Source organism: Acanthopagrus latus, chromosome 9 (assembly GCF_904848185.1).
Source record: "Acanthopagrus latus isolate v.2019 chromosome 9, fAcaLat1.1, whole genome shotgun sequence".
Taxonomy (NCBI): Eukaryota; Metazoa; Chordata; class Actinopteri; order Spariformes; family Sparidae; genus Acanthopagrus; species Acanthopagrus latus.
Genome location: NC_051047.1, coordinates 5,054,810 through 5,081,901, shown reverse-complemented (window position 1 = coordinate 5,081,901; position 27,092 = coordinate 5,054,810). Strand labels below are relative to the sequence as shown.

General features: G+C 43.2%; 1 protein-coding gene and 2 long non-coding RNA genes across 3 annotated transcripts; 2 read left to right on the top strand and 1 right to left on the bottom strand.

Moving 5' to 3' along the window:
- Nucleotides 1-1,699: 1,699 nt before the first annotated feature.
- On the bottom strand, nt 1,700-15,056 carry trim45 (tripartite motif containing 45). The gene is made up of 8 exons (XM_037110647.1): nt 13,976-15,056; nt 12,544-12,832; nt 12,132-12,277; nt 10,881-11,197; nt 7,403-7,532; nt 5,908-6,022; nt 5,427-5,553; nt 1,700-4,317 (listed from the first exon to the last, which is right to left on the bottom strand). Exons 1-8 carry the CDS (start codon nt 14,458-14,460, stop codon nt 4,163-4,165), a joined length of 1,764 nt encoding a protein of 587 aa, XP_036966542.1. The 5' UTR covers nt 14,461-15,056; the 3' UTR covers nt 1,700-4,162.
- On the top strand, nt 11,304-12,208 carry LOC119026350. The gene is made up of 3 exons (XR_005077121.1): nt 11,304-11,373; nt 11,844-11,978; nt 12,110-12,208. It is a non-coding gene; the product is annotated as an uncharacterized LOC119026350 (long non-coding RNA).
- Nucleotides 15,057-15,662: 606 nt separating the features above from the next.
- On the top strand, nt 15,663-26,523 carry LOC119025291. The gene is made up of 13 exons (XR_005076767.1): nt 15,663-16,724; nt 17,501-17,541; nt 17,633-17,731; nt 18,388-18,432; nt 18,563-20,409; nt 20,513-20,565; nt 21,032-21,088; nt 21,186-21,330; nt 21,431-21,558; nt 21,928-21,996; nt 23,262-23,347; nt 23,466-23,576; nt 25,695-26,523. It is a non-coding gene; the product is annotated as an uncharacterized LOC119025291 (long non-coding RNA).
- The last annotated feature ends 569 nt before the right edge of the window (nt 26,524-27,092 follow it).

Genomic DNA, 27,092 nt, shown 5'->3' with positions numbered 1-27,092 from the left:
GAAGGAGTGGCTCTCTACTGCCACCTGGTGGTTTGGAGAGGGACTATGAAACACAATGACTGGTGTGAAGCTTTCATGATGTGTTCAAAGCTCCAGTCGCTGAGGGTATGAGTACAGCTCATCATGTTTTCTGTGAATAATTACAAAAATGACAAATAACTACATTTTTATTATAAGGATTACCCCCCCCCCCCCCTTCCACTCTCTGAAAGCCAGCAGGGAGGAAGTAATCCAAAAATCAGGACAATTCTGCGGTTGCCCTGAAGTGCAAAACACAACGGCAAATCAGAAATCGTGGGCTCAAACACGGACGATTCATGTCACCTGAGGGTACCTAACTTTTCTGTTTTGGTTGATGTCTTGTGTTTTCTGATATGCCATTGTTTTTTTTGCACTACAGGGCCACCGTGCAATTCAGAATCAGCACGGCACCAGACCAGAAACCAAGTATCCGCCGAACCTCTCACAACTATTTACACGAGAGAAACAATTTCTCAACCAAATCTTTCAAAGTGCTTTCCAGAAAAGTCACAAATCTGCCCCAGAAGTCATATTACATACGGTCTCTGACTTCAACACAGCTGTCACCACACCCCGGCCCAGAAGCGAGAGACTCCTTCTTACTTTTTTTGGTTCCTTGCCTCAAAACAGAGCCAGGGAAAAATGCAAAAGCCCCAGAGTGGGAGGGGCCGAGACTGTCAAAACATGTCTTAATTGGTGGGCAAAGCTGATTGGTTGCCCCAGTGCCTCAGTGGTTAGAGCGTGCGCCTAATGTGCAGAGGCTGCGTCACCCAAGATTTGAATGACCTGTGGCCCTTCGCTGCATGTCATATGATGCTCACCCCCTTTCCTTTCATTCTTCAGCTGTCCAACAGAATAAAGCTATGAAAGGGCAAAAAAAACAAGGAAAAAAAAAAATCACCAAAAAAGTGTTTAAACATCCAGCCTGTTGTCTGATGCTCTGACCAATCTGAGACATTTCAGTGGATTTGTGGTAAACTCAGCTGTACTACAAAAAAAAAGGAAAAAAATCAACATCATCAGGCATGCCTGCAAGTTTCATAACGTTAGGGTGTAATTTCCACTGGGGATGTGGGGGAAACTCGTCCTCCTCACTTTTCAAAGTCCACCTGGCTTTTAGTCTCAGATTGATTTACTCACCAGCATTTATATTTACATATTCTTAAAAAAAATGTCAAATACGTGCTACATTTCCCTCTAAATTTAGATAAAATCGGCTGCAGACTGCACTGTTGTAGACATAGAGCAAAGCATTATGCTGGCTTAAAGGTTCACTCGAATGCCACTGCGAATAGAAATAATAACAGGCCTCAACTTTAAATGATACATCCATATCTGTTTACATTCTTCTAATCTAATCTTATTCTATTAAAATTCATCTATCTAGCTCCTCTGGGAAGAAATGAGTTTACACAAGGAAGCTGATTTTTTGTTCTCTCTTACGTAACATTTTTTAATAACAGATCCCTCCAAGAGTACAAATGAATTTGAAGAAAATTAGCTCATGTGTTATGTGATTGTGACATGGAGGAAACTATGGATGTATTTTGGTTTGGTTCTCATGTTGGTGCCCTCTGGTTGGACAAAAGCAAGTCTTCAGTGGATATTGTTTTCTTTGCTTGTCGGGCACCTTTATATCTGATGAGGGCATGAAAGCAAAAAAGCAAGACTCACCTCATACTGAGAAAATGGCTGTGTTTATTTTGATTGTACAGGCATGACATGTTTCAACACAGAGTACTGCGTGGTTCTCACATGAACACACACAACGTGAACAGCAGAGACAGACTCAGTGTTAGACGAGCTCCCTGGCATTCTGGACATCTTGGATAACACGTCACAAGATTAGTAGTCCTCATGTTCAGTATTTGCATAGGTCTGTTTAAGTAGTCATCAACAGCAGATCCTCAGAGTAACATCATATCTATGTACCCTCACACTGGAGAGAAGTCACAGTCACAACACAGGAAAAAAAAAATCAAACAAAGGCATTAAATGGCTCATTGTGAGTTCCAGGTTGGTGGTTTTAAGTCAGCGACGTGAAGCAGCCTCTGGAGGACACAGCTTAGTATTCTTAGAGGAGGCTGACTGCACCTTCTAGGTCACAGTGTTTCCCAGATAAAGCCCTCGTCCCCGGGAGGCGCAGTGGACTGGGATGGCTTAATGAAGGTAAAACACAGTTTTGTGCAGATCTGATGAACTTCCTCCTCATTAAAGACAGCAACAGGCACTCGGGGTCGGCGTCAAGTCAAACATCGTGGTTTACATAAAACCGACAACAACAATGTGTTTCACATTATGAACGGTCTCAGAATAATCAGGCACGGTTTGTTCCACCTCAGTGCTGGGGTCAGTGCTCAGGAGGAGCTGTTTGTGCTCCTTCCTAATGTGACTCTGACTACAGAAACACAATCTGCACAAACAACACATGTACCTACCAACAGCTAAACAGGTGCTGTGGATATGTAGTATTTATTTAATAGTATATGGCTATATCTGGTGGCTAATTATTTATTAATTAATATTACTACATATGCACAAAAAAGTAGCTCTTATCAGATCTTCCATGACACACAATGAACACACAGCTCTACGTGTGAATATGTTGTGACTTTTGTTCCACAAAGGAATTAAGTAGTAACAGTATAGTAATATTTTCTTAGTATTTATTGGGAAAATATGCCTATCATCCATAATGGACTCCAGTTTGTGCTCATGGAAACTAACTTGCCGTAGGTTATTTGTAGACACACCAAGCTGATACAGTCAATAGTGAATTTATTTCTCGATACTCAAAAGCGATATAATCAAACAGTCTTTAAAATGGTTTCAGAAAAAAAAACGAAAAAGACAAAAAGAAAAAAGAAAATTCAGTCATTATGTGGATGGGGTGCTGGGTTGAATTACCCTTTAAGATGAAATCTTCACTGCAGCTGCTAAGCTAAAAGCGTTAGCACGATTCAGGGGATAGACTAGCTCGACTGCTTGTCAAAGTAGAAAATAATGTCTCGTCAAATCAGTTTGGGATCTCTGAGCTTCTGCAGATGAGCTGTATGGAGCATTTGATGTTTTTTTTTTTTTGGTTGTTTTAAAACAAGTCCCCAGATAATTCAGTTGTTTAGGAGAATGCTGCAGTGCTACGAAGCTTCGCCTAACTGTTCATCAGCACGCGAGGAGGGGATAAAGACTGAATTTACATTTTTGGGTGAACTATTCCTTTGAGGTTTTCTTAAACATACCGCAGGATTTTTGACTGATTATTGGACAAAACAACCATTTTCAGTGCACTACCAATATAATATAATTCATCTTGACACTGATCTGCAGATTTGTTGATGATTTGAGCCCAAAAACAGAACTTCTTCTAATCGTGCCACAACTGTGTTACGTCTCTAAAACCTACATTTTGTTCCCTTGAATTTGATTTATTGATTTATTTTGCACTAATAATGACTTCAGGATAACTGACTTGATAACTGTAATTACTTTATCATTCAAAATAAAATCATCACTCATTACAATAACATTTCTAATCACAGATTTGGGTTGTTGGGATCACAGCCTTTGTCTTCGGTGTTCTTTCAAAGAACAGAGATCAGTGCGCGTCAGTAAGAATCAATGTTCATGTCTTCCAGCATCAGAGGTGCTTTTGAGGCACTATTTTTCAAAAGATCATTTCCTTGATTGAAGGATACAAAAAGATATAAAACACTGATTTCAACACCTTTAAAATCGACAGCAGCGGGGGAAGTGTGCAGAAAATGTAAGAAAACAGGCAAGGTGCCCTTCAGAAAGGCTTTTAACACGTTTGATTAAAGAGACGCATCTCTTTTTAGTCATAGGCAGGCAGAGCTCACATAGAAAAAGGCACTTTACATCATAGACTCAGATCCTTTAGCTCACACTTTGGTGTTTTTCTTGTCTTTACTGGTGAGCTGGCTGCTGTTTCTCTCTGCAGACACACAGACTTTGATGTCCTGCCTCAGTCGCTGTGTCTTTAGAGCTTCACTTTCCTCGTCTGACCTTATCAAGGATTTACACCAACAACCCTGAGCTTTCTCCCCCAGCTGCTCTAACCTTTTGGTTGCTGCCATCCTGTATTAACTTGCATCATCTTGACACGTCTCATCTGTGCGGCACCTCAGAGCTCCACGGTACGCAGGTGGCCGCGGGGGGAAACTGCAGCCAGCACGCTCTGAGGCAAACACTCCGACTGCTCCACGGTGCTGCCACAACAAGACCAGTGGGGCTTCCCGGGGTGTCCTTTATGACTGTGGCCGCAACCTTTAAATCCTCCTGGTAGGAAGACAGCAGACATGAGATCAGGAACAACTGTGGAGTCCTCCCAAGGCAGGACAATGTTGATGATATAAAACCTGAGTCATTTAAATCACACCTGTTTTCCTATCAGAGTCATACATGTCTGGTTTTAAATTAAGTGAAATCAGCAGTAAAGGGTCAGTAAAGGAGTCTACTAGTCATGTTTTAAACACGGAGAAACACAAAGACGTTAGCTGTGTTTCCATCAACATTTTGAATGTACATTCTCACAAAATGAAGAAGAGTAAATATCTTTTATATCAAAAAAATTAATAAAAAGTGTAGACTTTGAGACGAGCTAACTGGAAGTGTAAAAATGCATACTGTCGCAACCCTAATGACAGCTTTTGTTTCTTCTTCTTTGAGGTTTATTGGCTGACAACTAGACTGACTGAAACAAAGCTGGGAAAAGTAAGCAAAGTTACTAATCATGATATGCTCAACTCCTCAAGAAGTACAGCTTGTGTTTTCATGTTTTTTCCATTTTCTTCTAGAGGTGGAAGGTAACAAAATGAAGGCAGGTGTGAACAGATTTACTTCTCCAGTCAACTGATTCCACCTGACCAGAAACATTTCTTTATGATATTCTTGGTGGTATATTATCATTCATCTCTGAGGAGCTCTTTAAATTATGTTCAGCTTGGATGGAGCCTGCCTGATGTTTGTGATGGTGACAGTAAGAGTTTCTTTTTGAGAGAAACTCCTCATTTTTTCCAAATATGGATTTGGTGGTGGCAAAACCTTTCCTTTAACTTAATTGAAAAAAGGTGTGCTTTTATTTTTGATGTCTGTTTAAATGTTATAGATTTACTTAAATATGACTGCACATGGACAGGAGAGACATCAGATAATAGCATCACATACACTGTTTTTCTCAGAAAACAGAAGTCAACTCAAAAAGCACAGACAATAGTCTCGTCTAATACTGCGATCAGAGCTCTGGTTCCAAACAGTTCCTCCATCTGTTCTCTCTCCATGTCCAACTTTGAAAACAAAGCCTGCCACTTCCATTGTTTCTGTTGATGGTGAAAAGATGCACGAAAACTGTCCTCCGACCAGACATTTTAATTATGTCTTGTGTGTACCTGGCATGGTTCCTGGGCAGCCACAGCGAGCCTCTTTGTCTCCTCCACTGGAGCAGAAGGAGCAGCAGTGAAACGTCCCGGTGTGACGCCTCAGCTTCCTCTTCACGTTCAGAACGAACGGAGAGCCCTGCAGGGAGAGACAGGTAGAGTCAGTCAGTCTGCGCTGACACAGCTCAACATTAAATCAAAGTATCGGGATAACTCTTCTCTCACTTATCAAGCATCCCAGTGGGTAAACATTTGACATCAGAGCCGTCAGCGGCGGCCTGTTTAATTTGTTTCTGCCTGAAGAGAATTTTGTCCGCGTCGATTGAATTTGTCAGGATGATGTCGACAGCCCTGAGGCGGTACGCTGAGAGCTACAGGCAACGCCACGGCGCATCGTCACCTTTAACCATTTAAACATGAAATTCTCAGCTGCAGACACGACGAATGAAGATAACAAACGTTTCCAAATGAACCCTGTGAGTGGGCGTCGTACCTTGACGTGTTGGGCTTTGACACAAACCCACACTGAGTAGGCTCCTGGCTCTTTAGGCGTGTATGAGACGCTGTAGGATCCATCGCTGTTGTCAACCACTGACGCCTCCACTGTGCTGAGGGAGGAGAAACATTCTGTTAATACTATACAGTGTTACAGGAAAGACACAACTGACAGAAAAATTCTGTCATACAGATGACAGAAACCATAACTTGTAATATTCACACTCAGCAGAGCGCAGAAACAAATCAATACTTCAACTTTTAGAGCTTGTTTCTTTTTTTTTTATAGTCAAATCACCACCGATGGAAGGTGATTTGTCCACCAAGCCTTGGCCGAATTCTTCTCAGCCAGATAATCGGACATGGAACCTATCGATCTCTGCACAGTGACTCAAGTTCTAAAATGTCCTAATCTTGACAGATTATGATTCTTCACCAGCACATTTTGGTGTTAATAAGCAACACGTTGACCCTTTTCATGCATCAACAGGTTGCCACTGTCTCCAACAGTTAGATCCATTAGAGGGCTTTGCTGATTACTGAGGTAGAACCAGGTTTGATGTATATGAGGGTCAGAGGTTTGTATGGTCACTCTGGTGCTGTGGTTTTATAAAGCAAGCCGCTCAAACAACGGACTGTATAGGGAGCACACGTGGAGCCTTCAAGTGGCTGTTGGAGTAAATAAACTCAAGAGGAAGGTGTTCACATGTATAAGCTGTTGTGGATAATATACAATGGTGAGAATAAGGTATTAGTCTCACCGGCGTCTTCCTGGCATTGCCGTCAATGTAACTAGAATCAAACAAAATGCACAAGATACAGTGTGTATGACTTGTAGCTATCTTCCACTACATCATTAATGGAATAAAACAACTTTTTCTCTGGTAGAAGAAGAAGAAGGAGACTGTGCTGCTCCTCCCACCACAGTGACAGAAATAGCACAGTACACAGGCGCATCGCTCTCTGTCGACCCGCTCTGAGCAGATGGGGAGCAGACAGAGAAAAACTTGATCTCAGCTCTCTGTTGCTGGGTTTTTAATGACACTCAACACTTGAGAGGATAAAGCCTCACTGCGCCTGTGTGTAACAGGGTTTGTTAGGAACGTCATCCCACTCGCCACATCACCATATGCTGATAAGGATGTATCTGTGTAGAAGTGTTGGCTCCGAGGCGACCTTGCTCAGAGGTGCCAAACCAATGTCACAAGTAGAACACGTTGGTGGTGAGCTGTTGAATGCAGTCCGGTATGTCATTCTTCACACAACACAGAGTCAAAGGGTTGCTTCAACCAGCCAGTTACAGTGAAGTTTAGCCAAGTGTGGTGACATATTAAATTGCCACTTCACCATAAAAATCCCCCAAGAAACTGTGGCTCAAAACTGAATTGTCTAGTTGACGTTTTATAATCTACCCGTTTCATCTCTTTTGTCAACGACAGAGGTCCCGGAAAGTTAAAATGTTGGAACAATAGACCATACTCGCTGACACTCACCAGTTTTTCTTCTCCCGGTTGACGATGCTGACCACGACATGCTCTCCGCCTCGTGTCAGCTGCTCCCCAGCTGAGTCTCGGCACGTCAGGGTGAAGTGACCCTGCTGCCCCTCCCTGCACCTCTGTAGACCTGGGATCAGGGGTTAGAGGTCACAGTGATGCTCTGATTCACACACAAACACACATGTGCATTACATACGTCAATGCACAGTGTCAATTTATAGACTAACATCACACGGCATTTAAACTTATGATTATATTTATAGACAGGGGTAAGCGCCTTTATAGTATGTTTGTCATCTGCTGATTAAAAGAGAAGAAGGAGGAGAAGTCTCACCCTACTCTCACCCTCAGGTGTGCATAAACTACAGGTTAGCAACTTCTTTTTAAAATACAAAAATGTGAATTGATCTGTTAGTTTATTTGTATGCCATGTGTGCACACAAGAAACAACAGAAAAGAGAAGTAGAAAGTACACAACAGAGACATTCACTTTCTCTCTCTCTCACACACACACACACACACACTTAGAAGGACTTGTCTCTCCAAGTTGTACAAGTGGTCCTGCACGGTCACATCACAAGAAAAGAGGCACTCCATCATTCAGACACGCCATAAAAATGGAGACGCTTGGACATTGAGTCTCCAGTCACACTGACACTGACACACACACACACACACACGCACACACCCCCATAGATAAACCCCCTATGGGTATGTAAAACACTTTCCCCCTGAACACATGTTTTTTTACAGCCAGCTGAAGTGTGGCTCTGGCACAGCTGGGCTTCAGTCGTGCTGACCAGACTTTTCCACACCCTCATGTCATTATTTAGAGTTTCATTAACTTGTCCTGCCATGCTCTGGCTCAACATATTCATCAGCTGTTGAGGCATTGTTGCCGTGTTAAAGCGAACATCATTTGTGTACATATGGATGATCGATGTTGCTTTGCATTTTGGTGTCAGACTCTATTAGCCGCTCGATAACTAATGATCCTACTCTGCATATTCGTCTGATTATACACGGTGTTTCCAGTAGCTGCAGGGGGATGTGTTTGGATACTGCTGGAGTTTTTAGTTAATCAAACTAGTTCTGCTAATAAATGTTCTGCTCTGTCTATAACTACTGCAATAGGCCTACTTCTACTACTATGAATATTATTCACATAAACAAACACAAAGATACTTTGATAACAAAGCTAGCTGGCTTAGCGATTACAAGCAGAGGAAGCAGCTAGCTCAGCTCAGTCCAACGTTCAAATTTTTTTTTTTTATAGACTAACTGACCAATTTATATAATTCTCAGACCTGGATGTTGAAAGCATGTAGCCATAGTTTCTTTGGTGCAATCACATATTATTCCTGAATCTCTTGTTCTTAATAAAAACTAGCGAGAGCTCCCTCCCGGTCTCTTCTCATCTCACTCTGATACAGAAAGAAAAATCAGATTATTTATATAGAAGTAAGGAAGTACATTAATTCAAGGAAGAAATCTTCTGAACAGGCCCTTTTGTCACTTTCATGTGACTGCAGAGGAGGTTTTCAGTGAGAGGGCAGACAAGATACATGTTTACATCAACACTTGACCTAGTTAAGATATAAATTCACATTTGTGATTTTGAGTATCTGGCTGCTTAAAGCTCTTCTCTGGGCTTCATGTAAGTACACAGGGTGTCTTTTTTCTTTGTCTTTTTGATACCTTAATCATTTTAAAATTAGTAATATATATGTAGAATTGAGTGCTGTAAGTACCATGTCTTCCTGCTATTACCATTATTTGGGCCACTAGTTCTATTACAACTATTACTGCTGCTTTGCTTGCTAATGGGTGAGAATTATCTGTGAATTTATATGTATGCTTGCTAAGCTGAGCACCCAGCAGCTGTCACCCACACAGCTGCAGCTGTTCTAGTCCACATTTCACCTGTGCTGTACAGCTGCAAGGTCTAAATCCACCACTTGAGCCTCCCTTATCACACAGTGAGGGGATAATCGTCGGTAAGCCACTGTGATTTGTGCTTCCTAATAGTCAACAAAGAATCTGGCCTTTATCTGCCCCCTTAAATTAGAGTCTCACACTTCCGAGGAGCTGATGTGGCTTAAGAAAGTGAAGTTGAAGTCAAAGGTAGAAAAAGCTGGTTTAGCCGATGTAGTGATACTGTGGATTTATACCACTCAGTCCTTCATAGGGACGAGGAAACCATGCTATCAAGAAGTCAATGAGAAAAGGAAGTCAGTGTGGATATATGGCCCTAAACCAAAATGTACAAACTATAACACACACACAAGCAAACACCCAAACAAAGCCTCACTTTATACAGGGCCTGACCTTTTGGCAAACATTACAACAATACACTTGTCTCTGGCACAGGAGTCTTTGTTTGCTGAGGTTTTCCATTTCCCCACACAGGTAAACACTACTTACAGCTGAGCCTTTCATGGAGACAAGCTGCTACAAATCTCTGCTGACTCTGTGTGTTTGAGTGTGTGTGTGTGTCTGTGTGCATTTCTGTCACCAACTAGGGACCATTTCTGGTAACAACACTGACCTTGTCAGGACCAGTGGTCCTTATGGAGACCAAAGACGGTCCTAATGCATCACAACATGACTTATACAGTGGGTAAGTTTAACAAGTGACTTAAAGGGATGATCCGTGTAAGTTTAATCCATGCAAACTTGATCTCTCGTGGGGGGGTCTTACACCAGTATACCCCTTTAAGGTTACGGGTTAGACTGTCCACAGTGTAAAGTCCTAACATGGATAGTTAAGCTGACCAGCTTGTGTGTGTTGAAAGGGTGTCATATGTGGAAAGATAACAGAGGATGACTACATCACTAACATGGGACAATATAATTATATCTTTATGTGGTCTTGTAAGTCAGCAATTATCAACTTTAAATACTCAATCATTTAGTTGGTCAATTAAATGGAATTAATGTAAAAAGCACTGCTTGTGCTGAAAAGCTGAGATTATCTTTACTTTTGAAAAACTCTTACAGAACATGGAGACAGGAAGACGCTAGGCTGGTGGTTTGTTTCTAGTGATGCTTCACTAGAATTAACAAATGTTTAAGAATAATAAGCCATCAACATTGTTGTCGATTTCCTTTTTTCGTGTGTGTGTGTGTGTGTGTGTGTGTGTGTGTGTGTGTGTGCTATATCTGCTGTGTGTAAACACCCCTCAGTGGACCGCCTTCAGGCCTGTTGAGTCACCTCAACATTCCTTTGGCCCCACAGGAATGTCTGTCTTTGAGCCAAAGCACCCAGGAGGGTAACAATAGGCTTTAACTGCTCCAGGCAAACTCAGTGTGCACTGACCCCATCCCCTCCACATCGCCACAAGCCAGCCAGCAACTATTCATGCTAAACTAAAACATAACTAAACAGGTGAGACATGTATGACAGACAAAGATTCTATAATGACTGACATCACTCTGACCTAATACTGAACATTGTTGCGTCAGTAGGGTTTACCTTCCCCTTCAATGGTGCACTTGCTGAGGTCCACTGTCTTAGAGTTGATGGCCCCAACCACTGGGTATCCCTCCACCTCCCCTGCTGGCTCTCTAGGCAGGAAGCTGATGCTGCTGCCATCGTCGGGGGCGACAGTTGCTGGGTTGGGGTCGTAGCCGTTCTCTGCCAGGCTGGTCAGTCTCCTCAGGGTTACGCCTTTCGCACTGAGGATCTCGGTGTCTGAGCCGCAGCTCAGCAGCCGCTCGGCAAACTCTACACTGCCTCCGATGTCCAGCAGAGCCTGGTGCAACTGCGCCCTCTGCAGGTGGAGCTGGTTCCTGTTGGACAAAGACGTTGGACAATGTGCACTCAGTGAGAGATGTTTCTCTGCTGTAAAGTTGGCCTGTATACCTATTAAAGAGTAATATGTAGTATCTTTTACAGGTGATCCTCAAAGCAGAGAGTGTGGTAACTGTCTTTGCATGTACCTCTCACACCAGTAGACTAGCAATACGTAAGTACTTTTTATGTTTAAACTGCCAAAAATAGCATTTTTACCACAGACCACTAATTTCTTGACTCAATTATTAGGTTTCACATTAATATTCTGAAATATTAATGTTTAAGGGATGGAAAGAAGAGAAAAAAGGTTGAGCATTTGACTGATTACAATTTTTAGTGATCCTAGTTAGATAACTGATAGAGTAAGAAGATTTTGTTTTATCTTTCTCAGAATCTGTGGGTAATGGTGTGCATCTATTGTGTGGGGGATAACATCTATGTCAAACATACTGTCATCAAATTTAGTCCTCAGCTTTCTGCTGTACATACAATAGCACACATCACAGCAGATTATTGATATGATACTTGGAGCTAGTAAACACAAAGAAAACAACTATTAGTATGTTGAACATGACCACAGCTATTCCACAACTTCAGTGACTCTACAAGTTCTGCAGATGTTTTCCTTTCCTTCACTCACAGAGGTCAGATGTTGGGAAGATCCCAGATTTGATGTGGAGCCAGAATCTAAATCAATAACAGCTCCCCAATCCTAGAAGCTGTTAGTCCTAGAGCGAGTTGGGAGCTTCACAAACAACCCTGTGGTACTACTTCGAGGTATTATTCTTTTGCCTTCTTTAACATTCATCGAGTTACCTTGGAGTGATTTTGAGGTGTGGTTAATGTAGGTCCCTGCCTACTTCTAAAACTCTCACACTTTTGATAATTTCACTTATCCTTCTCCACAGGAGCTGTGTTGGTTGTCCATACCTGCGCTGGACACGGAGCTCTTCCAGGCGATGCAGCAGAGACAGACAGTGGGCTTCCACAGCGCTGGCATAGCCCCGTGCAAATGACCTCACCTCATTTGCTGTTGCATCCACACGTGCCTGCAAAGCCTCCTGAGACACTTCCACCTGTTACAAAATAGGTAGTAGAAACAAAGTTGTTTTTTGAAGAAAATGTGAGATATGACAAACTTTCAGAATGCTCAGCATCAGGCCAAACATCAACAGAAGGGCCAAACCACAGAAATGTGTGAAACATGGATGCAGTGGTATATTTCTGAGGGATGTTATGAAGCCTTGGTTGGAACTGAAAGTATGAAGCGGGCACTTGAGTGTGACCTGAAGTCTTAATATCTTCTCGACAAAACAATTATTTGACAAACACTCTGTTGCACCTTCTGCAGTGAGTCCTTTAGACGCTCCAGACGAGGTCTCAGCTGCACCGTGACCAGCTCTCGGATGCGGTCTCCATGGCGATCGATAACATCTCGGGTGGGGCAGCAGCGGTGGTCGCGGTGCAGCGTGGCGGCACACTCCAGGCAGACGGGCAGGTCGCAGGACTGACAGAACAGCCGGAGCTCCTGGCCGGGATGGAGGGAGCAGAGGACGGGACGGCTCAGACGGCCGCGAGACTTCAGCTCCTCCAGACGCTGAACAGAGTGACATGCTGTTCGCTTCTGCCGCCTGCAGACAAGAGAGGGAACGGATACAGATACATGTATGTCAGAACAAAGATCCAGACCTCAGATCTTGTAACCAAAAAATACAACTGAAGAGAGAACAGCTTAAAAGACATATCAATACAATACTTCTTGAGGTTTGACCTTTTGCCAGTGTTCAGCTATTTCACACTGCAATAATCTCACATGTTCACAAGCTGTACTCACTGTGTGTGTGCTAAAAAAGCTTTAAACCAAGACTCCATGCACTTTTTCATGCATCATTTCTTCTCAGTTCATGTCGACTTCTGTGAAACTTACAATGAAATGCAGCAATGCAACTTTGTCATTTTCAGTTCAGATATTGTGAGCTTTCGCTAGATGATTGTGTTGCAATGAATTGCTGTGTTGTGATAATTATCACCATCATCATCATGAGTGATTCCTGTCCCTAGAAAATAGAATAGAAAAATATGGAGTAGAATCTCATGTATACACAAAATAGAATAGAAATACAATAAAATAAAAATATAGAATAAAAAGTAGGTCTTACCTCTGAGTGTGAGAAAATACAATAAATAGAGTAGAATAAAAACTAACAAAATAAAAGTATAACCTATAAATCAAACTCCTCAAACATGATTTTAAGATTTTAACGGAACACCCAAACATAATAATATGTCATATCTATTCAGCCTCATGTTGATGGGAAGTCAGGTAAACTGTTTTGCTGTGACACTCCAGAAATGTTTTGTGACAGAGTGGCAGAATTTTTCTACACAACTGAAGATATAAAATGACTCTGCACCTGTGTGCCTGACAGTAGAACAGAGTAGAATAGATCAGACTCTACCTGTGTGCCTGACAGTAGAACAGAGTAGAATAGATCAGACTCTACCTGTGTGCCTGACTGTAGATCAGAGTAGAATAGATCAGACTCTACCTGTGTGCCTGGCAGTAGATCAGAGTAGAATAGATCAGACTCTACCTGTGTGCCTGGCAGTAGAACAGAGTAGAATAGATCAGACTCTACCTGTGTGCCTGGCAGTAGAACAGAGTAGAATAGATCAGACTCTACCTGTGTGCCTGGCAGTAGAACAGAGTAGAATAGATCAGACTCTACCTGTGTGCCTGGCAGTAGAACAGAGTAGAATAGATCAGACTCTACCTGTGTGCCTGGCAGCAGAACTCGCACAGGTTGACGCAGCACACCTCGCAGCGGCTCTCGGCGCCTCCTTCCCCGCACAGGTCGCATCCCAGCGGACCGTCCGTCACCAGGGTCTCCAGGAAGACTTCGTCCAGCGCCAGGTGGTCCGTGCTCAGCCCTGCCGGTCCAGACGGAGGGATGTCGACCTCGGAGTCACAGTCGGGACAGAGCACCGTGAAGGTGACGGCGGGTCGGTCCCCATCCACCGCCTCGACCCCGCGGCTGTCGTCCGGACCGTCCGGGCGGCCGCGTGAGGACACCGAGAAGGGCTCCAGCTGGCCGATACAGTCCGAGCAGAAGGTGTGCAGGCAGGGCAGGATTTTAGGGTCCCGGTATAAACGTTTACACGCGTTACACACCGCTCTCGGGTTCACTAAGGTTCCGTTCCGCTCTTGTTCGGAGCAGAACTCTGGCTGCTGCTTCTCTTCCTCTTCACACTGCGACATTTTGCGTGATTTTTTGTGTGAAAAGTGAATTCCACCGTGAACCCACCGAGCTCCACAAACCCGTCAGGACGGGAAGAAAACTTCTCCTGAAACTTTCTTCTGCATAATTACCAGTCAGACGAGACTAAACCATCACTTATCTTCACTGGAGTAACAAACAGACTGTAGCTCGGCTCCTTCAGTTGATAATAATAAAATACCTCTGGGAAGTCCCACTCTACTCCGGGATAGTATGCTACCTTCACGCTCCATGGGACACCCGACACCTCACCCACCGCCAGACCAATAGGAAGCCTCTGGAGGGCTATCGGGGGTGGTCCAAATACTTGAGGACTCCTCATAGCAGTCAGACTGTCTCCATCTGCTGGCGACAGAACAACACGTCTGAACCAGAGTGGAAGGACAGATTTTTGTTGTATATCATGTGAAAAGACCAAATAGTTCTCATTGCCTGAGTTTTCTAGAATTCATACTGAACTGGGAGTGGGTTTCCATGGCTGAGCAGCTGCATCCAAGCCATACATCAGCAAGTGCAATTCGAAGAGTCGGATGCAGTAAAAAGTAAAGCACACCACCACTGGGGTCTAGAGAAGTGGAGGCGAGTTCTCTGGAGTGACGAATCGTTGCTTTTCCTTCTGGCAATCTGATGGACGAGTCTGGGTTTGGCAGTTGCCAGGAGAACGGTACTTGTCTGACTGCACTGTGCCAAGTGTAAAGTTTGGTGGAGGGGGGATTATGGTGTGGGGTTGTTCTTCAGCAGCTGGGCTTGGCCCCTTAGTTCCAATGAAAGGAGCTCTGAATGCTTCAGCATACCAAGAGATGTTGGACAATTCCAGCTCCCAACTTTGTGGGAACAGTTTGATCGTGTGGGTAAAAGCAGAAGCTTACACCGACATGTCACATCACCACTGTGGGCGTCCCCAACCGGGTTTCACCTGCTTTTGGGGAACAATCACTAGAGGCTACCTGCATGGTGGAACAGTACTCCTTACAGCAGGCATGTCTAAACTATTCCACAAAGGGCCGATGTGGCTGCTGGTTTTTGTTCCAACCAGTCAAGAGAACACAGTTTGAGCAATCAACTCTCTGAAGACTGAGATCAGCTGATTAAATGAGTCAGGTCTGGTGTGCTGCTGCTTGGTTGAAAAGAAAACCTGCAGCCACATCTGCCCTTTGTGAAATAGTTTGGAATTGGAATCCTCTTTTTTAAAAACACGTGAAACTTTAGTTTGTGGAAGTATTGAAAAGTTTAAGATGTATTTTAGAATTTAGAAAGTCAAAGTGTAAGAAAAGGGAGTCAAGATATATACATGCACTACAACAGGTTACTACAGAATAACTTGACAGAATCTGTCAATACAGTTTTGGACAGACTCTGAAACACTTCCTTCATAGTCATTGTTCAGTAACTCTTATGTTTTTTAATAGTGTAATATGACATAATTTCCCAACACTGGTTACAGGTGAGGATTGAGCAGGCAGGCAGGTAAATTCATTGTGTTGCTATTTAAAAGACCACACTGCCATCTGCTGGTGGTAGAGTGTTGAACACTGTTGAGGATGTACAGTATCTGTTAGTCAGAACGAGAGGATGGCCAGTACGATGTGCACAGGGTTGGTAGGAGCAGACTTCAAGGAACTAGGTTAACAAAATCAGATTACATAACATAGGTAATTATACTCGGACCAGATTTCACCTATGAATCCTTCATGCGCTCGCCCCTCAGCACTCCTCTGACCTCCATCATCCATGCAGCCCGTCCCAGAGCCTCCAGTCCTCATACATCTGGCCTGCTCTCCACAGCCCCGACCCCATGGAATGCTCTCTCTGCTGACACCTGTAATTCTTCATCTCTGGACATGTTTACACCTCAAAGAGGAAAACTCCTTCATTGTCATCCCACAGTTGATGGATCCCCGTGTTTCATCAGATTCTCTGCAGCAGAACCTGATACAGTCTTCCACTGTGTTCACATCCTCATCACGCTTTTTGCTCTGCCTCATACTCATGTCTGTGGTGTGTTAGCACTACATTGCTGAATGACAGATGTGAGTTAACCAAACCATGTGTTTATACAGTATTTTTGTCCAATTGATCCTGTTGCAACATAAATATAGTCAAAGTATATGTATGTTGAATTTACTGTGGCTGCTGTGTGAAGGCAAGTCTAGGTGCTGTATTGTTGGCAAGTGGACTTGTTTCAGTTTCCTGAAGATGTTTCACCTCTCATCCATGAGGCTTCTTCCGTTCTAACTAACTGGAGGTGAGTTGTGTGCTTTTAAACTCTGTGTGGGAGTGTCCTTACAAGGTCATTTTTGGACATGTGTGAGCTCTGAGTTTCAGAGCTGTTAAGGCTGCTTGTGGGTCATTGATCCAACCGGCCTCCATGTGGGGTGTTTATGGGTAGGTAAGCTGTCTGGGGAGAGAACTCAGGACTGCGTTGTAGGTGGGTGATAAATAATGTCATTGTCCATCTCCTCTGTTCAAAGACGGTTGTTCCAGTTTGACATAGATGGATTCTTTTACTCCTCTTTCAAACCATCTGTCTTCTCTGGCCAAGATGTTTGCATTGCTTTTCTCAAAAGAGTGATTTTATCTCTTTATCTACCTGCCTGCCCTCACCTGACCACCGCTCATCACTGATTGCATGTGCCTGGGGTCTATGAAACACACTGCTTGAGCAGTGGCAGACTATTTATGAAAAGAGTGGCAGAGAAACTATAGCCGCACTTCTCATCACCAGCTAACACTGCTGAACAGAGAAAGAAAGAAGAGACTGAACTAGACAAACCCACCAAAAAACGGGGATTAGACAGTGCAAGAAGTGAGACGAGAGTCAACGTTGGAGTGGCTTTTCAGATATGGTGACAACTGAGTCGAAGACCTGTGTGACAGTTTAACTAGTGTTCATTTTAACTGGTGAGGGTCCCAGATGTGCAGATATGTCATGTTCATCCAACTAATCACTTGAAGGTCAAATATGAACTATGTGAGAGGTTGGGCATCTAAAGAAGTCTTTGTTCACCTTAACATCCACAGACCAATGGCCTTGTGGAGAAAAAGACTGGGACAATACAGAGGTATAATTTGTCCTGTTCAGTATAAAGCTGCTCTGCTGTTGCTAGCAGAGCAGCTTTATACTGAACAGGAATGTGATATCTGCATTTCTAGGTCCCTGAATGAAATGGTCGCAGATCATCACACACAGTTGGACCAGTACCTTCAGTCAACAATGTTCGCCCTGTTAACCAAGCAGCAATTAACCACAAGGTACAGCCCATACTTTTTGATGTTTGGAAGGGAGTGGTTTTTCATGACCAACAACCATAATCTTTATAATTAACTTTATTTGTATTCACCTTTCAAAACACTCTAAGTGCTTAACTAGAGTGAATACAATAAAAACAAACTACACATAATACAGTAGGTCATGCAATAATAAAGCAGATAAAATGCACTGAAATGCAGTATTAAACAAGGGGGGGTTCTTAAGTGATTTAAAAGATGAAACTGGTTTTGCAGCCCTGATCTCTTAAGGCAGGTCATTCCAAAGTGGTAGAACTTTATTCACAAAGATGATCACCGATGTGGATTAAACATAGCTATCTGAGACAATATTCTGGGTGCAGAGTTTACAATGAAGGAGGCAGGAGAGTGATTTTTTACTAATGCCAGTGAGCAAGCAATCTCAATAACCTAAATGACTGATTATGAATGTGAATAACAGTTTCTAGATGTTTGTTAGAAAGGAATTATCTGATCCTTGAAATATGAGGTGGTGGAAGCCAGATTGGACAACTGAATTTACATGTTTGTCTAAACTGAGGGTTTAAACAAAGTGTAAGATGTTCTTATTCCAAATGCTTTTGTAATTATTGTTGCATTGCTTACAGCATAATGATTAACAATGTCACTCGTGCTTACAGACTGGAAAGGATGTGCCACGGCTGAGACGGACAAAAAGCATCGTAGTAAGTTCTCAATTACGTGACACTGAAGTATTGTTCCATAATCTGTCATGAAGAACTTAATTTACTGGGAATGTGTTTTGTTTAAAGCACATACTGTATATCTAAGTGGCTGTATTTGTTTCTTTTCCAGATGAAAGACACATGTCTGGATGACTCAGAACTATATGATACTACGTCAGATAGTGAGAAAGAATGTGCCAGATCCCAACTTGGATTCTGAAGACAGCAACATAAGCCATGATCCCAAACAAAGAAAATTCTTTCTTTATGATCTATCCAGTGACTGTGATGAGAGTCCCACCCTGTGTGACACCACAACACCTGACTTGGACATTCTTTTTAGAGGAAAAGTTCCATAGCAACATGTGTGAATTTCTAATCTCAAGCCTGGGTCAGTCAACCCAAAGCCAGGAAAGAACCGTGTTCAGGCTCTGTGTACACACACAGGTCCTCTGCCTTTGCACATGAGCAGGCAGCTGTGGAAAACTGTCAGTGCTATGAATCCTGGTCCTATCTAAGAAATTATACAAAATGTCTGCCAGGAGGAAAAACACAAGTATATAATTATCCAGTTTGCACCTTCATTTATGTAATGTGATCATTTCATAGATAGTACTTACAATTTTACACTATAAGCCAAGCAACATAATGTAACATTATCCACCTCTTAAGAATCACATTTAGTACCCAAAATCAAATGCGTAAATCTAATGTCAGAATTTCTGCATGAATCAATGTGTTGCTAGACAAAGTATTATCAAATGTGGTTGTATTACATGTTTGTGATAAAAAGGTATTTGGACATCCCTTCCTCCTTGAACCGGCACCTTATCATGGTGGAGGGGTTTGAGCTATGCCCCTGGTAGGGTCTCCCAAAGCAAACAGGCCCTAGGTGACGGGTCAGACTAAGATCGGTTCCAAAGTCCCTACTGAATAAAACAACAACAAGGAAGTGTACGCCACCCGGAATGGCGTCACTGGGGCCCCACCCTGCAGCCAGGCCTGGGGTTGGGGCTCGCAGGCGAGCACCTGGTGGCCGAGTCTTTGCCCACGGGACCCGGCTGGGTGCAGCCAGAACGAGCGACGTGGGCCCGTCCTTCAGTAGGCTCACCACCCGCAGGAGGGTTCAGAAGGGGCCGGTGCAGTGTGATTTGGGTGGCAGTTGTGGGTGGGGGCCCCAACAACCCAATCCTTGGATGGTGACTCTAGCCATGGGGACATGCAAGGTCACCTTGCTGGGGGAGAGGAGCCTGAGCTAGTGTGGGAGGTTGAGCGGTACTGGCTGGAGAATTTTAAGGTTGGAGAGCTTGTCCTCCAAGAAATATTAGGCAGGAGCAGCGGCAAGCCGTATGTCGATTTGCTTGGCCCCCTTAAAATAGTGAAACTGGAGGGGAAAAGTGCAGACCTGGTGTCCTAGAAGGGAAAGAGGAAAATTAAGATTATCATTGACCATCTCATACATCATGTCCAGCCCGAGGAGAGGGTCCCTGCCAAACTGAGAAAGGTGTTGGTTTCCTCTCCTCTGGCTGGTCCACCACAACACACATGCAAACACAACCCTTTGGCACACCAGCCGGCCAAAAAGCCCCAAGACCTGCCAAGGATACAGAACATTGTGAATAAAGTAGAGATGGGTAAAAATATCAATTCATCAATGCATTGCAATATATTTTTTCCCCAATTCAATATCGATTCAGAAAATCCTCTCAATTGATTCAGGCAAGCAGCGGCCCCCGGTCACCCGCTGTACCTCGCCGGACGCCTCTAGGTCCCGCTTCCAGCTGCTGGAAGCGCCTCGCCCTGCGACCTCGCCTTTGCCAATCTATCATCAGAATAAGTCATTTTTCTGATACTGAGCAGTCACTTTTCAGCTTGGGGAGCAGACCCTGCAGGGTGAAAAGACTGACTACCCAGTGGACCAGCAGGGTGTGAACCACATAAGGCTTGAAATGGAAATGGCCCTGATGACTAACACGGGTATGTACTTCTCCACCAGATACACTGACACATTTGTGTCTGTTTTGACATTACATACATACCTGTCATTTTTTTTTGTCTGTCTTTACTGATGACCTGTCAGCACTGTGTTGGCCATGTGGGGAGGAGAGCTCAGCGGCTGATGTGGATGAGTGGGTAAGAAAGTAAATTTTAATCTTTACTGACATTAAAATGAAAAATTGGGATCCACCCTGGAAAGGTTACCTCCACAGCATTGATGTCACCTGTTTCACATGTGTTGATCGTCCCTTGACTGAGGGGGACTACTTTTGCAAAGGCTGTAAATAAAAATGTGCAGCATACACACAATTGTATCTGTTGCTAGCTAGCTAAGAGATATATTTACATGTAATGTCCCTGTTTACATTTTTACATTACAGGAAAATGCTTCAAGTACTATTGCTTGCAGTCACATGTTAGCGTACTCTTTGAGACTATTGCATATTAAAACTTATTTTTTTAAAGGATTGACTCTCACTCCCAGTGTTACTCCCACAGATGTGACAGCAGCTCATTGAAAGATTTATAATTTATCGTGAGGGGAAATCCTTACACCTGGTGGACACATGACACCATCGCGTCTGTGTGTTTGTGTCTCCAGTACAACAACATACCAGTGGCGAGGCTTCGACCAAAGACTTCAGTGTGTTGGAATGAGGTAAGCAACACTTTTAGAAGACTGATCTGGGTTTCTGACTGTTGGTGTAGCAGTGTCTTAGATTCCACGTGGGTCACCAGTGGCATCCACCTCACAGGCAGCTGTGATGGAGGACTCCACCCCACAGAGAGCTGTTGAGGTGTCACATCCTACGCAGACAGTCCAGGTTCTGTCACAGATGTGGTCGAGCCATGTAAGGGCCATGGTGCAGCCACCGAACACAGACACCACTGAACATTCATGTGAGTGACATGTTTCACCTGCCATGGGAGAACAATGTAAGCCCCACCTTCTGGCTGCATGTTCTAGAAACAGCAGTCACACCTCTGTCCTTCTCTGCAGGACTCAGCCAATCAGAGGAGGATGTGGGGCATCACCCAGTGATGGAGCAGCTTGATCCTACACCAAGTCCATCTAGTGCAGAGCATCAGCTGCCCTCCTCTCCTCACTGTGGCGTTCTGTGGCGTCACGTATGACAGATGTGTATATGCGTGTATAGATTCATGTATAGATACATGTATAGATGTAAAGGTACAGCTGGACCTACAGTTGGAGCTAGAAAAGCCAGGCTCCCATATTGGCTCTGCAGTGAGCACCATCTCTCTGAGTGATTTTAGACAATTTCTATAATCTAAACAAAGAAAACTCGTGCTTGTGTAAACAGTCGATGACTGAGGCTGCAGTGTGCTAATAGTCAATGTTATACGTTGTGCTTGGAGTTTTTGTTTCTTCACGTTCCTGTGATGTTCTTGCACAAGTACGTATGTACAGTATGGTCATCCATCCTTCATCATCACTTGCTAATCTACTTGGCTTTTGTCCCTCCTGGGCTACTGTAGAAACGAGGCGGTGCAACATGGTGACCTCCATGGACGGAGACCCACTCCATACACAACTCTTACTTTCGGGTGATTATTTGTCAAAGGGCAGAAGTGACTGTTTAAGTATTTTATATTGTTGCATGATGTGTTTATATATGCACGAGGTTGTCAGCACTTAAATATCTGCACTCCCCCTTAACTCAACTGCCTGATAACCAGCACCTAGAGACCTGCTTTATTTTCTAACAGGCACTGCCAATCACCAATTTGGTTTCTTAGAATAGGTGAGTTCAAGCTGAACTCCAGCTGACCTCCTGCAACAGCGGGGATACAAACGCCGCTGAGAAGCTGGACACTCTACTTCCCGTAGACATAAAGAGACATGGCTGAGCTTGTGGTGTTTGCCTTCCTCGTCTGCAAAGAAATGGAGGAAACTGAAATTCTATTAATGTTTGAGGAAAATTAACAATGGAGGCAATCAGTTTTCTAACCTGATGCTATGGGAACTTTGCTGGCCTTTTTCTCATATCAGTCTCCTTTGGAAATTATTCAGTCTGAGATGTTCACAATAGTAGTCAACCAAAACTTGGAGGCTGAGGGAATAGAGCAGTGGAACTGCTGTCATGTTGCACGTGGACGACCGGGGATCAAGACTTGTGTCAAGTGTTTCTTTTGCAGAGCGTGAATTTATCTGATGAGTTACCTGATTAGTTGCCTATTTGTTTGAAGTGTACTTATCTGTATAGATAGGCCACTATAATATGTTTAATGTAAGTGAAATTCAGGATTCTCTCAGGAATAACAATACAAGACAACTACAGTTATTAATTATTATGATGACAACTGTGCTTAGGTGCATGATTAAATCACAGCTGAGGGGAATTTGCTGACTACATTTAACAGATATGCATAACTATTGACACATAAGATGATGCATTTTCATATAGCAATCTTACAATGAATGAGTTACATTTCACTGAATGAATGAAATACAATAATCACAACAAATTACTGAATCAGATGCTTCCAAGACAATGCAATTGATTTTTTTTGCATGCAAATGACTCATTTTGTTCACTCGTAGTCTATAATAAATACACTATCTTTACTTCATGTACATAAATGGACCAAGTTGAACAGATTCAGATCAGGCTGTGATCCCTGCTTCATTTCCAGACTGTAAAACTGTAAAGTCTAGTTAAACGTTTGAATTAAATAAAGAACGGTTAGGATTAACGGACCTCTTCACAGGGATGAAACATTCTGCTGCAGTTGGATGGAAGTAAGGCAATAAATGACAATCCATGTTAATGTGATCTTTTGTTTTCCTTTTCTCTTGCTTCTGTGTTTAGAACAATCCTGGCTAAGATGGGCCTGCAGGAGAAAGTTGAGCCCCAGCAGGCCAAAAAGAAATGGGACAACCTAAAAAAAAAAAAAGGTACAAAGTAGGTGCAGGTTTGAATGGTGATTTGGAAACTAAATTATGTGTTGTACCCATGCGAGTTAATAAATAATTAGCAGAAAATTGCTGACGTGATTAATTTCCACTGCCTTAGGACTGCAGATATCCGGCAACTGGAGAGGGAGTCAGCGGGAAGCCCAGTGCTGCTACTTGGTCCTGGTTTGTCCTCATGGACAGAAGACATGGCTGCGTACGTTAGCTTCAGGTGAAAACGGCTAATGTGATTTGTAACTGTTTTGAGGCACACGTCACTGAATCTGAATTTAAGACATACTTTATCAAGGCTTTTTACTGTATACACTTAAACCATTACTTTTTTAAATGATTTGATATCAGATAGCTCCATTTTACATTATGTACATTGCTGTTTAATGTAGAAAATGTGCTTCATAAAGTCTGTTTTCATGTGACGCTGTATAGATGTGCCATATTAAGGTTGCATTATATAATATACCAACATGGATGAAATAAAACCAGACACATTGTGTTCTGGAACATGAAACTGATTTGCTGACTCCCTGAAGACACCACCAACTGAGCAGAGGAACTCTAACCCCCCTATACAATCTCCCATCTGAATGATTGCAGCCAGCTGAGGGAGAACATCACAGGTGCACCCAATAGCTTTTGATTACCTGCGACCTGGATCTTCAGCAATCCCTGTTCACATCAGAACTTTGGGGAAATCTCTGATCTGTCCATACCAACCCTGTGTTCTAAAATTGCAGGAAGATTTTCCAATACAAGTGTCTGAGTGGGTGCGACTGTGCACTGCAAGTTTCTCCACAGCAAAGAAGGCTTTCAACTTTCCTGCTGGAGTGGACACCGAGGGTCATTCGTGGTTAAAATACTGCCCCGGTTATTGCAACCGTACGCTGCACAAAACACGGGCATAGTTGCTCGCTCTCCGTTGACTCCGACTGACTCTAGTGCTAGCTTAGAGTGAGGAGACCCGACCAAGAAGGCGGCGACGCTGGGTTTATGTTGCAGCACGTTGTGAGGCGTCCATGTATATTATGTCTATGGAGCTGAGCAGGGGCAGGGTACTGCACACGAGGGAGGGAAAAAAAACATGAGCATGACAAAAAAAAAAAAATGTAAGTGTTGTGTTTTTTTTTTATTTGCATAGTTAATAGTCGTTTTTATACTGAGCAGCGAGCTGTCCTTTTTTCAGCCAGGTCTGCAGATTTAGACAGAAGGCGATATACTGGAGGTCTGTTCTGGTCTGCAAATAAGGGTACAATTTTTTCCGCCTCAAATTCTAACTAAATCTGAGACATCAATGGGCAACTGCGAGAGATGGGCGGAGGTGCCGATGACGTACATTGTTGTGCGACCCGCAGCCGAGGAGTTTAAAAACCAGTAAACAGCTGATCACAGCGGTCAGTCCATCACTTCATTCACGGACGTTAAGATGAGCAACTGGACAGCCGCTGAGATCCGGGAGATGCAGCGTCTCCTCGGTCTCTGTAGATGTCTTCGCTGTCCGCAAGACAAGCTACTAATGGTCGCTACTTTCAAATTAAAAACTCCCCGCTAAGAACCCAGTTCTAAACTCCAATGGGGTGCGATGTAAAGCTCTTATTTTGAAGAGAAATTTGTTGTCTGACTTACAAAGAATGCAACGTACATTTCGCTCAGCCTCCAGTCAGTCCCCTCACCTCATCGTCATCCACACGTCTTGAAAATTAGTTGTAGAGATATTAGAAAAGTTTTTATTGATTTCAAGGCTCCCCTCATGTTCGCAGTTCAATCTCTTGTATACAACATGTCGCGTCCATACCCCGCACCCCCCCCCCAAAAAAGATTTTCTTATTGGATCTACACGATTCATGTAGGTCATCCATTTTGGTTTCAAAACAGCAAATTTCGCCGAGAGGTGAGTAATTTTCATGCCTGCTAGAAAAACGAGGATTGGCTAAAACGCGAGGGTACAAAACAGATATATCGGATGAAACAATCTGGCATAGAAGTAGTACAGCTTAGATAGGGCCAAAAAAAATCAAGTCCCACCTGATCTGAGCACGTTTTGTCCGAGCCCGGAACGTATGCGATGAAGTCATGTGTAAGACCACGCAGCGACACTAACGCAAACAACGGAGGGAGTAAAGGGCTGCGCGTTTTCTAGCTGGAAATACAGTCATTATTTTGAGTTATTAAAACACACACACACACACACACACACAAATGCTTGACCAAGGTTCCAGCCCGACCTGACCCGAGGATAGTGGCGGGAAATATTCTCTGCCTTCCATTTTCAGTTGGGCTTTTGACACTTAAAACCACTAATGTCTGTGTGTGTTCTTGTTGTTTATCGTTTCAGAATGGCACTCAGAAACCTCCTGGAAATGAGATCCAATAATCCATATTTCAGACCACCCCCACTAAAAATCAAAATTTTACAAATCATTGACTCTCCAAGAGTTACACCGTGGGACTCTTCTCAGATCACTGTTCGCCCGGCTGTTACAAAACAAAATAAGGTGGCAGTGATTACCGAATTGACCATCTATGAAGAAGAATTATCAATCTTGTCATTCCCCTGTGATTAAAAGTGACCTCTGGAAAGGACTTCATCCCACAAAAAAATAAAAAAAAAAATAACCCAACATCTCTGCAGCAGGTAAGCTGTAAAGGCATAGGTATGGTTCATGGACATGTAGAGATGGGGAAGAGGACATGTGACAATAGATGGAAAGGGGAAATAGAGGATGAAAGGAAAGAGGTAGGACACTAACATCAGGCAGATCCAGAGATGAGGAAAAAGAAGAGAAAGTAAGGAGGAGGAGGACAAAGAAAACAGGCGGGCCACAGGGAAAGAAATGTGTGCATCACTTCATCCAGGCAAAGAAAATCTGTTCAAGAGAATTCTGATGTCATGCCACAGACATGCCCAGAAAGAGGGGTCCCTCCTGATGGAGGTGCTCCTTGATGACGACACGGTGTTTGACATCCGGAGGGATCTATGATCGCTGACGGACTCAAGAGGGTGAAAAAAGAGGAATGAAGAGGGGAGAATTAAACAAGTGTTGTAATCCTTTTAAAAAATGTTTGATTTTGTTGAATTTAATCTGCATGTTGTTCCTTTTTTTTTTAACATGTTCACATTTTTTTATTGTTCACTTGTTCAATTTAAATGTATTAAATGTATTCTAAAAAAGTCTAACCTTTCCACGTTTTTTATGAAGTCACTGGTACTCAGCTACGGTTTAACAAGTCTACTGTCAGAGCTTAACTGTCTTCAGTGTTTCTGTAGACTGCTGCAGCTCCCATACTTAACCAGGAAAAAAACGCAACAGTCGGTCAATGTCTTCTATATCTAAGAAAGGAAACATATATTTGTTCAACTAGAAATCACGACCAAATACTTCTCCACCTCAGCTGTGTACTGTTGAATATATAATTTTGTTGGTATTAGGGTCACACAGCTTCTGTTGGTTTGCGATGGAGTTCCACACAGACACGCACACACTAATTGCCTAGCCTTCAACAGCCAATCAGGGATTACGCAGGTCACGTTCAGCCTGTCAGCCCGGAGGTTAAGTGCAGGCGCGTTTTTCTTCCGTTCCTTTCTGATCTCAGCAAAAGGAGAGAAAAAGGAGGGCAAAAAAGATAAAGCCAGCACACTTACCTAGTGGAAGTTCAGAGCCAAGTGACTAAATGAAGGAGACGAGTTACGTTGGTACGACGAGTCATTTATTGGATTAAAAAAAAAAGCTTG

Bases quoted from the DNA above. Each gene is read 5' to 3' on its own strand.
- trim45 (XM_037110647.1), bottom strand. From the start codon at position 14,460: ATGTCGCAGTGTGAAGAGGAAGAGAAGCAGCAGCCAGAGTTCTGCTCC. The intron at 11,198-12,131 runs GTATGGACAACC...TTTGTCCAACAG, and splicing joins GAGCTCCGTGTCCAGCGCAG to GAACCAGCTCCACCTGCAGA. The intron at 5,554-5,907 runs GTACGACGCCCA...CTCTCCCTGCAG, and splicing joins TCAAAGCCCAACACGTCAAG to GGCTCTCCGTTCGTTCTGAA.